This window comes from Helianthus annuus, chromosome 17, assembly GCF_002127325.2.
Source record: "Helianthus annuus cultivar XRQ/B chromosome 17, HanXRQr2.0-SUNRISE, whole genome shotgun sequence".
Classification (NCBI taxonomy): Eukaryota; Viridiplantae; Streptophyta; class Magnoliopsida; order Asterales; family Asteraceae; genus Helianthus; species Helianthus annuus.
The window spans coordinates 155,638,258-155,654,288 of NC_035449.2; the positions used below are offsets into that span (position 1 = coordinate 155,638,258).

The 16,031-nt window shown below is 36.4% G+C and overlaps 3 protein-coding genes across 3 annotated transcripts; 2 read left to right on the forward strand and 1 right to left on the reverse strand.

The window, feature by feature from the left end:
* The first annotated feature begins 2,485 nt into the window (after window positions 1–2,485).
* Window positions 2,486–7,162, forward strand: LOC110921507 (tubulin gamma-2 chain). Its single transcript, XM_022165845.2, has 9 exons — window positions 2,486–2,728; window positions 3,287–3,493; window positions 3,889–4,401; window positions 4,519–4,572; window positions 5,583–5,687; window positions 5,903–6,022; window positions 6,093–6,221; window positions 6,746–6,844; window positions 6,912–7,162. The coding sequence occupies exons 1-9, from the start codon at window positions 2,600–2,602 to the stop codon at window positions 6,981–6,983; spliced, it is 1,428 nt and encodes a 475-aa protein (XP_022021537.1). The 5' UTR covers window positions 2,486–2,599; the 3' UTR covers window positions 6,984–7,162.
* A 1,403-nt stretch (window positions 7,163–8,565) lies between these two features.
* Window positions 8,566–11,606, forward strand: LOC110922276 (exosome complex component RRP41 homolog). Its single transcript, XM_022166583.2, has 10 exons — window positions 8,566–8,688; window positions 8,766–8,812; window positions 8,897–8,957; window positions 9,854–9,892; window positions 9,986–10,053; window positions 10,170–10,285; window positions 10,391–10,507; window positions 10,766–10,851; window positions 10,951–11,040; window positions 11,238–11,606. Exons 1-10 carry the CDS (start codon window positions 8,635–8,637, stop codon window positions 11,283–11,285), a joined length of 726 nt encoding a protein of 241 aa, XP_022022275.1. The 5' UTR covers window positions 8,566–8,634; the 3' UTR covers window positions 11,286–11,606.
* Window positions 11,607–12,665: 1,059 nt separating this feature from the next.
* Window positions 12,666–15,723, reverse strand: LOC110922704 (putative glucose-6-phosphate 1-epimerase). Its single transcript, XM_022166935.2, has 9 exons — window positions 15,472–15,723; window positions 14,680–15,058; window positions 14,520–14,594; window positions 14,112–14,168; window positions 13,875–14,038; window positions 13,633–13,767; window positions 13,316–13,418; window positions 13,126–13,225; window positions 12,666–13,044 (listed from the first exon to the last, which is right to left on the reverse strand). Exons 2-9 carry the CDS (start codon window positions 14,767–14,769, stop codon window positions 12,845–12,847), a joined length of 924 nt encoding a protein of 307 aa, XP_022022627.1. The 5' UTR covers window positions 14,770–15,058; window positions 15,472–15,723; the 3' UTR covers window positions 12,666–12,844.
* Between the last annotated feature and the right edge of the window lie 308 nt (window positions 15,724–16,031).

Below are 16,031 nucleotides of genomic sequence, written 5' to 3' on the forward strand. Positions count from 1 at the left end.
AGATCTATCTGGGTGTAGCGAGCCCAGCCCCAGGCCCAGCATAACGGACCTCGGGGTGACTTTGTGCCCAACGCATGAATCCGCTAGGTTTGAGTCTTCCTACTTGCACTTCACACATATCAATGGCCTTGCAAACCATTGGTGATCTCTTTTTCCTTATCTGCTACATACCAGGAATTTTTATACTTACAAAGGTTTTATTACTCACTTACACATGAACTCGCTCAACATTATTGTTGATTTTTCCAACTTACATGTATTTCAGGGAACTAAAGATCTGGCGCGGTATGTTATGTTTTCCCGCTGCATAGGAGTTACGAGGTCATCCGGGTTTAGGGGATGTGACTTTTTCCTGGACGAGTCACAGTCCTTAAACTGCGTTTATATCATGTTGATGTTTGTGTCTGTTGAACAATGTTTTTATGTTATCAGGTTGTAGTTTCTGTTGCATGAGTCAACGCCTCAAAACAATGTTATGTTACTTATGTTTTAAAACTCAAATGGATGAACTTGCATGGTTTTTAATTCATATAGCTTTGTTATGATTAAGCTATGGTATTAAGAAGTCACACCAAATTAACCACGCTTCCGCAAAGCCAGGGTGTGACAGCTCGAACTCGATTAGTGAAACTATGGCTAGTTTATTAAACAAGCTTATTTTTAGAGGGTGTTTGGGATTACTTATGAAAAACTTCTTAATCTCCTTTTTAAAAAGTCACTCCCTCCTAACTTTTTCACTTCTCATTTTCAAAGTCTTAAAACCTCCATTTCAACCCGTTACCAAACATCATTTTCTAAAAAACTTCTTTTTCCAAAAAGTTACAAGTCAATAAGTTGTTTTATAAGCAATCCCAGACACCCTCTTAAGCTCAATGTTGTTTAAGCTCATATCGACTCATAGTGACACCTTGGTTTTAAGAAGCGAGAAACGTACCGAAACGACGAAGTCTAAAATCGAGGCGCAGTTTATTATATATTCTTTTTATATTTCCCATAGGCTTTTTTTGGATCCTTACACAAGTCTCGACTATAAATAGGCTTTATATATGATTTAATACATAAATTACCTACATGTAAAACCTAAAAAAACTATATGTACAACTTCATGATGCACAAAAACCCTCGCTGTACATGAGGTATGCGCCTCACCTGCGCCATAAGCCGATTTCCAGTATGTCATTCGCGTTTTACCTATGCTTTTGGTTTACTCGTGCCTTGTTTGCACAAAAGTGAAGGTCTTACGCTTGATATCGTTTTGCACCTATGAAGAAACACGGAATCACCGCCGGGATGATTGGACCGATTTCTCTGAGTGGGTGAGAATCACGCCTTGTTCTTCCTCTTGAACCTATATCTGCAATGGAGAAGAGAAGAAAATGGAGCTGTAGAGATGACCGGTAGGGGAAAGAATCCCCTGTTTCCAGTAACAAAAAGTGTGGCGGCTCCATCTCCTCTCCCCTAATAATGAGGTGAATACCTTTTTATATAGGGGATATGGGCCTCCCCTATCCTCAATGGGCCAAGCCCAGTTAGGGGTTATCTCTACAAGCCCACAACCTAGTGTAGTGTAAACTACAACGCGCTAGGCTTCGCGGGTTAGTACGCAATAATAATAATAAATATTATAATAAAAGCAATAAGTAACGGGAATATCCGACCGCTCGGGTCGGGTCTAATACCATACCTCATCAACCTAGGTGCACTTTATATAGCCAAGGGCGACTCACACACTCTCCCTAATTCTACACCACCTAAATATTGACAAGAAGTAGGGGTGTGCATGGGTCGGTTTGGGTCGGTTTTGACCAAAAACCATAACCATAACCGCGATGTCGGTTACTGGATAACCATAACCATAACCACTCGGTTATGGTGGTGATGGTTATTCGGTTTTGATGGTTATAGCGGATCGGTTATGGGTGGTTAACCGTGTATTTAGCTTAGCTAGAAATAGCTTAATTTTTTTAACATGGAATAAATTGTTATTGCATATTTGTATATATTAGTATGTTACATGGTATTAAAAAATACACATAATCTATAATAATAATATTAATAGCAATTATTATTGAATATTCAAAGAAACTGACATGATACATTCCATAAATTCAAATAAATATTCAATCAAAACCACAAAATGACATGAAAAGTCCATAAGTACTAAAAATCTTTAGACAAAAACATTAAATATTAAAAATACGGTGAAAAGTCCTAAACCCTACAAAGATTTATTACATGTCGGTTCGGTTTGGTTATGGTGGGTATGGAAAAAATGATAACCATAACCGACCCGTTACTTTCGGTTTTCAAAAAAACCATTAACCGGCCTACCGGTCTTTTATTTGGTTCTGTTTTCTTGATTAATTCGGTTTTTTCATACCCCTAGTAAGAGGGTATGAACATAGCCCAAAAAAGAAAGGGGGTACGATGGAACTTTTAAAAGCTCAAAACGACGCCGTTAGGGATAAATATTCATCATTATCATTCTTCTTCCCATACTGAAAAGGTCTCACTCCAGCCATCGTCGCCGGTTTCACCTTCACCGCCGCCGGAACACCATCGGGAATCATAGTGATTGAGAAAGAAGAAGAAGAAGAAGATGCCCCGTGAAATCATAACGTTGCAAGTGGGGCAATGTGGGAATCAGATCGGAATGGAATTCTGGAAACAACTCTGTCTTGAACATGGAATCTCCAAAGACGGAATTCTTGAAGAATACGCCACCCAGGTTATAAATTTACAACATTAACGTTTTACATGTTATGTTTGTTTCAATTCTGCATTCTTTTTTGTTGTTGTGAATTGGGTTGCTTTTAGATTTGCCCAAAAGGTTTTGCTTTTATTGCATGATGAGAATTATGAACCCATAAGCATAAGTAGAGCTGACAAATCGTGTCGTGTCTTAACAGGTACGCGTGTAACACAAGTATTAAACTTCAATACAACTGGTTTAACTACTTTGTATCTCATGTTTATAACACAGTTTTACGTTTTATGTACCAAGAAGAAGAAATGATGGATCTTAACCTCATAATTATATTTATTTTTAAAAAGTCAAAAAATTACGTTGTGTACTTTTTCAGTCAATAGGTCTAGTCGTGTCTTATACTACAGATATATATTGCCAGCTCTACCCATAAGTGTATCCTCGTTACAAATGTTGTTTACAAGTTTAAGTGGTTCATCCAGATTTTGTTGTTGGATGAGAAGCAAGAAAACAATTATGATAATCTTTCCAACCAGCAAAAATGGCCATACTTTATTTTGAGCATTCGTTATGCTGCAGGGAGGTGCAGGCGATAGAAAAGATGTATTCTTCTATCAAGCCGATGATCAACATTACATACCGCGAGCGTTGCTTATGGATTTGGAGCCCAGGGTGATTAATGGAATACAAGCCAGTGAATATAGAGATCTTTACAATCAAGAGAATATATTTATTTCTTCTGATGGAGGGGGTGCAGGAAACAATTGGGCCAGTGGATATGATCAGGTAGTTAAAAGTATTGGCTATTGGCCGCTGCCACCCTCAACTATCACTTTGACGCCCGCCACTCCCAACTTAACACTTAGTGTGTTCTGTCACCAAGTCGTTGCTGTTCACTAACTTTTGATCATGTTACTATACTTTTGGGGTGTCCTAAGATCCCTAAAACCTTCCTAAGATCCCTATGACACCCCCAAAAGTATAGTAACAGTTAACGACTTGGTGACATAACACACTAAGTGTTAAGTTGGGAGTGGCGGGCGTCAAAGTGATAGTTGAGGGTGGCAGCGGCCAATAGCCAATAGTTGGGGGCGATAAAATCTAATAATAGCCCTTTTTTTTATTATTTACTTATGATCAAAGTCTTACAAAATGTAACATGATCATTACCTTTTCTGCAGGGTAAGCATTTTGAAGAGGATCTAATGGACATGATTGATCGAGAAGCCGATGGTAGTGATAGTCTTGAAGGATTCGTTTTATGCCATTCGATTGCCGGAGGAACAGGCTCGGGAATGGGTTCGTATCTTCTTGAGACGCTGAACGATCACTACAGCAAAAAACTGGTTCAAACATATAGTGTTTTCCCGAACCAGAACGAAACAAGTGATGTGGTGGTGCAGCCTTACAATTCCCTACTGACGCTCAAACGTTTAACGTTAAATGCCGACTGTGTAGTCGTACTCGACAACACTGCACTCAACAGAATTGCGGTAGAACGCCTTCATATACAGAATCCAACTGTTTCCGAAACAAATTCTTTAGTTTCAACTGTTATGGCAGCGAGTACAACCACTCTTCGGTACCCGGGCTACATGAATAATGACTTGGTTGGTATTCTTGCTTCTCTTATCCCCACACCGAGATGCCATTTTCTTATGGCTGGTTATACGCCATTGACTGTTGACCGCCAGGTAAGATCTAAATGTTCATGTCTCCTTTTTAGTGCATATAATGCTATAAAACGTTACAGATGAATATATAACTGAAGATGCTATCCTTTTATAGTTTTATTCAACTGATCTTGGCAGGCTAACATGATTCGCAAAACCACAGTGCTGGATGTGATGAGAAGACTTCTTCAGGCAAGAAATGTTTATAAAATTGTCACGGGTTTCTAACCATCATATCTTACTTGTAGTTTCGTTGGCCAGTTGCATAAAAAGGTAACCAACTTTGGTCAAAGTTGTATTTTAGGTAAACAACTTTCGAAATTTTGGTCAAAACGATGATATGTTGATAAATTTGACTATGATGAATAGTTATCTAGCGTGTCGTTGGTGTCGCGCCTCGACTTGTGAAATCTTGTCAACTTAGAAGATTACATCAGATGGAATGTTTTGTAACTTTGAATGTTCTTTGACCAAAGTTAACCTTTTTATGCAATATGCCCCGGATTTCATTGAAAACTATAGTATGTAAAAAATAACAATTCGAGCAAACAATTGTAGGGTAAAGTTTTTGTACAAATAATCTTAACATACTAAACATACAAATTGAAGGAAAACTCAAAAAGACAAGGTGGCATTTTTGTAATTATCAATAACTATCAAAGTTACTCTACAAATATACCTAAAAAAACCTAACCACTCCCCCCACCCCCAAAAAAAACCTAAACCCCCCCCCACACCCCCTAAAAACCTAAAAAAACATAACCCCCCCCCACCCCCACCCCCACCCCCACCCCCAAAAACCTAAAAAAAAACCTAACCCCCCCACCCCCAAAAACCTAAAAAAAACCTAACCCCCCCCCCCCCACACCCAAGCTAAAATGCTAAAAACTAAACCCCCCAAAAAATCTAAAAAAATAAAAAAAAACACACAAATTATTTTATTTTATTTTTTTAACATTTTTTATTAAAAATCGCTTATTTTTTTTTTGGCTGCTACTAAAAGTAGCGATTTTTAATAAAAAATGTTTAAAAAAAAATTTGTGTTTTTTTAGGTATTTTTGGTTGTAACTTTGATAGTTGGTGGTAATTACAAAAATGCCACCTTGTCTTTTTGGGTTTTCCTTCAATTTGTATGTTTAGTATGTTAAGATTATTTGTATTTGATCTTTTGCCAACAATTGTAACCATGGCGTGTTTTGCAGACAAAAAATATGATGGTGTCTTGTAATGCTAGAGCGAAACAGGCTAGTCTAGCAAAATACATATCCATATTGAACATCATTCAGGGCGAAGTCGATCCTACTAAGGTGAGTACAAATGCCTTGCATTTCCTTTAACCCCTTGCCTAGCGCAAGCTGCGTTTTACCTGGTCTCATTGGTTAGCAGGGTATTGGTGGGCCCGTCAGGTGACTGGTTCTCACCATTAAGCAAAAAACTATGAAAGACAATTTGCATTTTGAATATGTAGTTATGTTGTTTGAGACATATTTCAATAGGTTTTGGTTGTTTGTACTTTGTTTAGGTTCATGAAAGTTTACAAAGAATACGTGAAAGAAAACTCGTTAACTTCATAGAATGGGGTCCTGCTAGCATTCAAGTCGCGCTGTCAAGGAAGTCTCCGTATGTTAAAACTTCGCATAGGGTGAGGCTTAATAATTTTTTAATTGGTAATTAGAATGTTTTATCGTTCATATACACTTTTTAACGTTTAGGTGAGTGGCCTAATGCTAGCAAGTTACACTGGAATTCGGCATCTATTCGCCAAGTGTTTGAGCCAATATTCCCTGTTGAGAAAAAGGCAAGCATTTCTTGATAAGTACAAGAGTTTCCCCATGTTTGCTGTAAGTTAAATATATTTTGTTACGGTTTGATACGATAAAATACCAACATACTTTCTTATTTTGTACCAAAAAGCCCCTCAACCCAATTTTGGTATATTTAGTCTTTAAACTTGTCAGAAATGCTTCTTACCCATTAAACATATCAAAATTTGATGAACTAACATTTGAAGTGTGCAAAAATAATGATATAGATACTTTTTTTTTATTAGATGACGTAACTTGTATATAAAGCGATCAAAAACTGATGAGGTATTCCACGTCAACAAAAGAGTCGCAATAATAACCACATAAAGAAACTATCTACATAGCCTCCACATATGTAACGACTGATCTAATAGTTGACATTTATCGTCGATCTCACGAATACATGCATTTTTAAATAAGCTCAAAGACTTCAATATACCAAAAATGTGTTTGAGGAAATCTTTTAATGCAAAATCAAAAAGTATGTTGCGTTTTTTTTTTTTTTTTTTTTTTTTGGTATTAGCCCGTTCATCGACTAAAATTCTTTGAACTGTTTCTAGGATCTTTCGGAATTTGATGACGCTAAGGACTTGATTGATAGTTTGGTGGATGAGTACAAGGCGTGTGAGTCCCCGGATTACATTAAATGGGGAGTAGAGGTATACACCAAATATTTGATTCGGTACTAACTTTGGCCTGTGGCTAACGACTTCATGCGTGTTACAGGACCCGGACAATATCCTGACCGATGACGGAAGTGGCATGGGACTAGCGGACCCTACTTACCAATTTGCATAACTCAGGTTTCTAATCTTTGGGTTTCCATTTATTTATATCTTTTACTTTGTAACCTAAGAGCTTCTTGCCATGTTTTCGATCCCATTGTTGGTTAGTCAACTACCTTCTCCGTGACTAAAACTGTCAAATCCATATCGATTTTATTTTATTTTTTAATAAATTTATATTTTTTTTCTTGATAACGCATTAACGCTTGCATGTTTACGGTTGTTTGTTGGTTGTTTTTTTTGTTATCCTTGAGGATTTGAGTGCTCGTCGCGGTATGTTATTAATATTGCTAATGATAATAGATTCTAGATGGTATCTTGGTCAAGTGTAACACGAACAATATTTTGCTCACTCGTCAAAGGATTTTATATACGAATACATGGTTTTTTGAGTCATGTTCAATACTGGAAATACGTAAATATGATGAGATAACAAAGAGTATTCTACGAACTCCTATAGAAGATCGTCAAGTACACGCTACTTTCACAATTTTTTATAACGTCGTTTATTAAAAAGACGGAAACACATCATAATTCAATACATCTACTGCATGTGTGTACATGAATGTTTATTATACAAGCTAAACAGCTCAACTTTTAGTAGAAATGTTGTCACTGAAATCCAAAATTTAATTATTAAAATGAGGAAAGAAATTCAAAAAGTGAATTCTTTAACATACAATTCATGAAAGCGGTAATCTCAGTAACGTATGAAAAGGTGAAGTGAGAATCTCAACAATTTGTTAAAAAAAATGACAATCTCGGTTCATATTTTAGGAAAAAGTGAAAAAAAATTAATGAAAAAGAAACGTGAAAGAAAAACAACAAAAAGTGAAATATCATGAATCTCTTCTTATGACAAGTCATCAAAGATCATGAGACAACATGCATTCATGATCTTGTTCTTAACAATGTCGGTTTCAACACACGCTCCAACATAATTTACAAGGAGTTATTGGAATAGTAGAAAATAAGAATCTCAATATGAATGTATCCTAAATTTCGGGACGAAATTTCTTTCAACTTGTGGATGATGTGACAGCCCGTACAGGTTAGTGTCGTTTAGCTTAGTGACCTTTTATTGCGTATCATTACCCTTCACGTTCCGTTATACGTCACATTCTTATGTTTGGTCGTTGTGACCAAACTTGGTTTATTATAATTAGTGGTTGATAATCATATTAATTATTTGAGGTTTATAATATATATAAATCTATTAAGAAGTATAAATCATTAAAAGCTAGTATAATGTTTAACCGTTCAGAGACAAATGTCTACCGATTCAAATTAAAGGTCTTTAACCATTTAGACTCAGTATAATGCTTAACTATTCAGAGGCAAATGTCTGAACCATTTAGAAATCTGCTCATGAAACAAACTGAACTATTAAGTACAACAAAAGATCTAAACTATTAAGAGTTAAACAAACAGCCCATTAGTTACATCTTATGACTACATCAATTCATCTATAACCTTTCTTCAAGACCAAATAAATTTATTGTGCTTTCGGTAAAAAAAAAGTCTCTATACATCTAATGGGCTTTTATTTCTATAAACGCTGGGCTACACATAAACCCAACATTTCAAAAATACTGTAAGGGATCTACAATTTATCCAAGCCCTAAACATTTAGTCACACACAATCGCACAGAGGAGCAGCAGCAATGGAGTATGTGAGCCCTGAAGGACTTCGTTTGGATGGACGCCGTCCCATGGAGGTACCCATTTTTCTTTAACTCTTTTTGCATCATTTAATTCGTAATTTTAATCTCTTTTGGTTTCAAATTCACCTCAGATGAGACAACTTAGAGCAGAACTTGGTGCTGTTTCCAGAGCGGACGGGTAACATTGTTATATATTTACACACACAATATTAAACGATTTAATTTTGATTTTGATTTTGATTTTGATTTTGATGGATGGTAGTTCGGCGGTTTTTGAGATGGGGAACACCAAAGTTATTGCTGCGGTTTATGGTCCCAGAGAGGTATGTTTTTATCAATAAAAGTTTGTTGGTTTCAAATTGATAATGAACACTGTTTGTTTTTTGAATTCAACAGATTTACCAAGTAAGTTAACTAGACTATGTTAGCTAAGAGAACAAATATCTTTGGGTTTTCAGTAACTTGCTTCAATTGTATATCTATATTGTTTCCCTTAGTAGGGGTTCTAGTTGCCAGTGGCGAAGCTTGAGATTTCCGACTGGGGGTTGAAAACGTATATACCCAAAAATTTCTATAAAACGGGGGGTTGAAAACGTATATACCCAATTTCTATGCGAAAACTACATACTCTGCACTACTAAGCGAAAAGTTCGGGGGGGGGGGGGCTCCTCCCGCCTCCACTATGCTTCGCCAATGCTAGTTGCTAAACAGTTTGTGTTTGTGGATTGGTGGGCCGAACCCAATACAAACCTTCAAATTAAACATGAACCCGAACACAACTCTAATCTGAAAATCGTGTCATACGATGAAGCTAGACACCATTTTAGTATTTGCAGGTTGATTCAAACATGACCCGTTTAACCCAAATATTTTGTTTAGTATTATTATTATAATTATCATTATTGTTTTTTCTTTGCATTGTGATACTCAAATTTACAACAAAAAGATTAATTATATATAAAACAATTATGTTTGCGCTACAAAATTTGATGCTCATTTCTCTTTAAAGTTTTGACACTTGAAATACAATTTTCAAAAAAAGTTATAAGAGGTTGACCCGAACGCCGAAACAGACCCTGCCGGAAAATTGTGTTGTTTGTGTCATGTCAGAAATTCACGTCCCTATTTTTTGCTTTGAGAACCCTAAACGCCTTGTAGCGCCTCGCGCTTTTTAAAACCAGGTTTATATAAGCCTTATTCTCATATCTTTTTTTTCCAGGTCCAAAATAGGAGCCAACAGATTAATGATAAGGCACTGGTAAAGAGCTACCGTCACTTGTTTTCCCTGTTATTATATAACCGGGGGTCTTATTTCAGTAAGCGTCTTATGTTATCAAAACTTATTTTGCAGATTAGGTGTGAGTATACGATGGCTAATTTCAGTACAGGAGACCGCATGAGAAAACCCAAGGGTGACAGGTTTGTATCTTCATTTGTTAAACCATGATAGTTTTATTTGAACTATTTAACCATTTTTTGTTTATAGTATGTTGCTACACATGTGGATAACTAACATCAAATCTTATGATATGCAGGAGATCCACTGAAATTTCTTTGGTTATTCGCCAAACAATGGAAGCATGCATAATGACTCACCTAATGCCCCGTTCACAGATCGACATTTTTGTCCAAGTTCTTCAAGCAGATGGCGGTAACAGAAAATACACATCACTCTTAGTCTCTGAACGGTTAATAATTTTTTTATTTTATTTTATTTTATTTTATTTTTTTTTTTTTTGCATTTTTGTATTGTCAGGAACGAGGTCGGCTTGCATAAATGCTGCAACATTGGCCCTTGCAGATGCTGGCATTCCGATGTGTGACCTTGTTACTTCGTGTAGTGCTGGGTATCTTAACAGCACACCTCTGCTTGGTAAGGGCAAATCTGTCAATTAACATTATGCGTATCATGGGTGCTCATAAACTGTTGAAACCGACCAAACTGCCTGAACCAAAACAAGTCAGCCAGTTTGGGTGGCTTGAGATTTATGTGGTTCGGTTTTGTCGGTTTACTTGTCTAACCGACTTTGGAACTTGAAACCAACCATGTAAAACTAACCAGACGCTTAGCCTTATTTGTTTTTTCTTTCTTTCTTGTCTTGATGATCATTAACAAATTTTAAATGAACAGATCTAAATTACGTGGAAGATAGTGCCCGGGGGCCTGATGTTACTGTAGGAATTCTACCTAAGTTAGACAAAGTGACTCTTCTTCAGGTGTAGCTTCTTTTGAGTTACCGTGGTGTTAACACATTGCAACATTATTTTGGTATAATATGTAGTACAACATTATAAACTAGTTTGTTTTTCTGCTAGATGGATGCCAAGTTGCCAATGGATATATTTGAAAATGTCATGCAACTTGCAACCGAAGGCTGCAAAGCGGTGGCAAATTACATCCGAGAAGTAAGAAACTTAGTTCTTATATATCAAACTTATTGGTTTTAAGTTTAAACCTCTTGAAGGCCAACTACCTTACGTTAACTACGCTTTTCTTATTCTCACTGGTTAGCAGCGTATTGGTGGGGCCGTGAGTTTTCTCTTACGGCTTCTCATGGTTACCAAAAAAAAACTCTTTAACGATGTTTGTTAATGATTTGCAGGTGTTGTTGGAAAACACAAAACAACTAGAAAACCGGCGTGGTGTATAGCTTGACGGTAGGTGAAGTTCTAAATGTTCTTCCGTTATTTTTTTCAACTTTTTGGGTCGGTTTAGAAGGTAATGCTGCTAGCCATATGACTGATCTGCATTTTCTGGGAACATCTCGATCGATGAATCTGCTCAATGGGAGTTTTTGGTCATAAACTTCACAAGGTAAAAATGTACAAGAACAAACATGATACTTCCGAGGATATTGTTTGCAGTTGGAATTTTTAAGCAGCATTTGAACATGTCTCATGGTTAGAAGTTTGTGTGTTGAAAAAAATGTATTCGAAATGGAACTTGCTTTCTATCTTCATTGTGTTTTGAACCGGTGGATTGGGTAATGGGTCAAACAGATTGGGCAACATGTAGATTGGGAACGGGTCAAACAGATTGGGTAATGGGCTAAGATGGATCACCTGTTTAACTAACAGACTACTGTTAGTTTGTTTTATTCATGGTTATATGCTAAATTATAAACAGATTATATCTGCTGTATGTGCTAACATAATCGTAAATTGGCCTCGTAAACTTATCGGCCACAACCTCGAACGATAGTCGATGCTACTGATCATCCCTAGAAGGCCCCATCTCATGTGTTTTGTACATACGCTCAATAATTTCTTTGGTTAGCGAAATCTCTCTAATTGTATTTGTGTCGTGCTTCAGGTTTTCTACGAATCAATCGTTCATTAGAACTTCATTAGCTTTTACACGATCACGCAACACATGTTTTCTCCTAGATTTTGCCGTGTTCTCAAGCTCGCTTGCGGCAACCACTTTGGACAAAATTGACATCATTGTTAGAATAAGACAAAAACCCGCAAAAAAACCATGAATCACCATAACCGTCTAAACTCGAAGGCAACCCTAAAGTACTAGAATCGGACGAGACATCCTTTGCGTAATTTTTGGTTATGAAATTTTAGAGAGTAGCTAGAAAATGTAGAGAGTAGATTATGGGGAACATGTTAAAATGGTGAGATATGTACTTGGTGGTGGTGGTGGTGGGGGGGGGGGGTCATTACCCCCTACCAGATTTATAGATTTATAAGTGAGTTCCGAAATCGACTCATAATAAGTATATTGTTTAAAATTGCTTTAATTAAACAATACAAAACTTCCTAAAATGAATAACCTTCCCACAAACTTTCAAATAGTGTATGAAGGTAGAGTTGCAAGAACATGGTTGTGCTTCGCTCAAGCTCAGAGTCGCTTCGTTTTTAGTATGATAGGTTTTGCAATTCAAAAGGGGGTGGCAGCGCAGCTTGTTGCCGTTTACCTGCCATTTGTTTGTAGTTTTTTGTTTACAAGATCATACGGTGTTTAGTCTATGATCATTGTAACTCGAAAAAAGAAAAAAAGCACTTGACCATACCCGAATATATAGAAAAATAAAGTCATATGTGATAACAAACACACCTTTTAACATATATAAACATTACGCGATAACAAACACACTTTAAACATATATAAAAACATGACCTTTTAGCTAAAAGCTTAAAGATCCTAACACAAAATAAAATCTAGACAAGAAAACAATTGAAACTATTATAGACATCTCATTTAAAAACCAAGACCCTCACTAGAAAAACTTGAAGGCACAACGATAATCTCCAAACGCCCCGTCCATTCTTCTCCAGGCTTCAAAGTAACCGGTTTCTCAATCACGGCCCCATCAACACAAACCATGTGTCGGTACTCATCATTTACCAAATCCGCCATCGACTTTGACTTTGACTTCTTCTCCCATGGATTCCACACCACTAAACACACAACAAGTCAACAAGCCGTAAAAGTCAACAAAAGTCAAACAAACAAATTAGCAACAATCTAATTCTTCTTACCAACATCTGGTAGTCCTTCCTTTCTTAGCACAAACGTACGCTTCCTTTCATGATCAAGTACTGCAACACAACTTGGAGAGCTAATATACACACGCTCAATCTGAAAATAAACAAACAATATGAGCATTATAAGAATTTGGATCCGTAAATGAAGAATTAAAATGGGATATTCTTAATTTTTGAGATTTACCTCGGCTTCAAAGGTAAGAGCATCTCCTTGTTCGGTAAACTGTTCTTTTTGACAAAGGTTGTCCAAGTAGTCCATTGTTTCTAGCCCTTCAACCCTCACTTCACTGTCAATCAAGATCAAATAATAGTCAAAGTCAAAGTCAAATTTGAAAATGTTTTTGGTATTTGTGAGGGCCCGTTACATGAAAACTCAAGGGACCCACCAATACCCTGCCAATGGGATTTGGTAAAATGTTGCTTGCGTTGGGCAGGTAGCCTTAAGAGGGGGGGGGGGGTGTTAAAGGGTACAAAACCGATGGAAGTTGCTAAGTACTTTACCTAATGTCAGAAACCGACAGATATGAGTGATAAGCAAACGAGAAACTAAAAGGCTTCGCGTTTATGTTCCTGACTCGGGATATTAACGTCAGGTTTCCATCCGCTCCAAGGCAGACTCTAAGACGAAGTTCAAAACTGAAAAAGAAAACAAAACGTTTCGGTCAAGCGACTAGTAACATAAAGAGAAATTACACTTCATTTACATGATCAAATGGTTAGAAAGATTGAGGCTAAAGTAGAACCTGTGGGGCCAGCATTTGAGGTCTTCTTCAGATGATTTTAGCAGCAAATCAACGAATGATTTTCCACTTGAATCTTTGGCAGGAAGCGATGGAGGGCTTTCATCAACGGTCCAGATTTTATTTCTTGCAAAACTATGTTGTTCAAGTGAACCACAGCTATCAAACTGCACAATGAGTTACATGTGATCATTATTTAAGCTTAAAGCATGTGGATTTCGACAAGATTTATAAAATTACCTGCGGAAAACATATTGGAATACCTCCTCGGATTACTTTCGGGGCCTTACCCTTTGCCTGAAAAAATACATATCAAATGTGACGCGCGTCTTCAAATTTAATAATTTTGACCATAAATAATAAAAAAAATCATAGTCATTAGTAGTTTTTTTACAAAGTATCCCATACAAAAAATTACATACTTATTCAAAACTGATAACTTTGACTATAAATAGTCAAAGAAACATGGTCAGTATCAGTTTCTGCCGAACAATCAAAACTCTTATACCGTAACCTTAAATGCACATCCAAACCCCCCTAAACGACCCACATGCGCGATCGATTTACTTACAAAGAAGATCCAATAATAATCTAAAAATGGTAAGAATTTAATCAAGATCATGATCCAACTCAGGGGGGGGGGGGTACCTTAGTACTAGCAAACAATAGTTCTTCGCCTCGATCATTCCTCCATGAAACGACCTGTCCTCCATGCAAGCTGACCTGGAAATACAAGATAAATTTAGGAATGAAAGTAAAGGCAAGATCTTGAATTATTGGAAACTAGAGTTTATAAATACGATCAAACCTTAGCCGATGCACCCTGCGAATTCCGGAGCACGATTTGATCGATTCCATTCAAGTCTTTTACCCTTTCAGTTGAAATCCGATGCACCATTTTCTTTTCTCGACACAAATCTCTTGAACCTTCCCTCAATGCCTTTTATAGACCGAAATCTCGCATTTTTCGCATGATACAAGTCGACATTATTCGCGTGGTGGTGACAAGTGTCACTGGATATGAACAACAACAACTACTCATATCATCTTCCTTGTGAACAAAATGAGTCCCCTTGTTAACCTTGTGAAGAATCTTTAAAACCCTCAACTAAACCCTCATCTTATGGTAACAATTTTGCTTTCCACAATTGGAAAGTGGTACCAATTGGTAATCTTATAATGATCTCCTACCAAAATAAAAAAAAAATATCTAAATTTAAAATGATTTATTAAAGGAGCTAAGAACACATGTAGCAAACAACAAAAACAGTTAAAGCATACAACTTTTCCAAAGATGGAACTGGAATCTTTCTTTAATGAACAAGACAAAAATTTCTTGAACTGAAAACAAGAATCCCACATTACCAATCAAGAACTTAAAAAGCCCTAATCTTTATTCAAAATTCTATCCAAATGACCAAATCTTTAGGCTGCAATGAACAGTAAAATTTCTAAAAATGGTAAATTGATGCCAATGATGAATAATGAATGAACATTGCAATCCAAACAACACCCATTTGAGGAAACAATAACTTACAATAAATGAATTAAAGATATCATTTTAAAATAAAAAAAAAAAAAAAAAGATGAGTTCACTTACAGTGCTTGGTGGGGGATGTGAAAATGAGAACTGCTGGAAATTAAGTAAAGTTTGGTGCTCTTTTAGTTTTTACTTCTGGGTTTCTAGAATATTAAACTAAATGAAGATTTGCAAAAGGCCAAAAATTTGAAAGTTGAGATTATATATAATATATATATATGTGAGGGGCCTCAATGTGAGCAATTTGTTGAGTGAAACAGGAGGATGAAGCTGGCAGTGATGGCAAAATGACTAATGGACCCAGATGTGGATAAGTGGTAAGTATGGTGTTTTCACCTATATATAGGACTAAAATGTTAAAAATAGATAAAAAAAAAATAAAAATAGAGTAAGTTATAGAGATGGTTAAAATTATATTTTTATTGTACATTTTGAAAAATTACTCATTTAGTCAACGTTGTAGAAGGCGTTAGGCGCTAGTCAGGCGGTGAGGTACCGCCTAGGGATTAATCGGGATTAATCGGAATGGGATTTTTATATGTATTTTTTCAAAATTATATATATATACCCAATAATATAAAAATAATACTTCAAAATTCACATAAATACTTCAAGTTTCA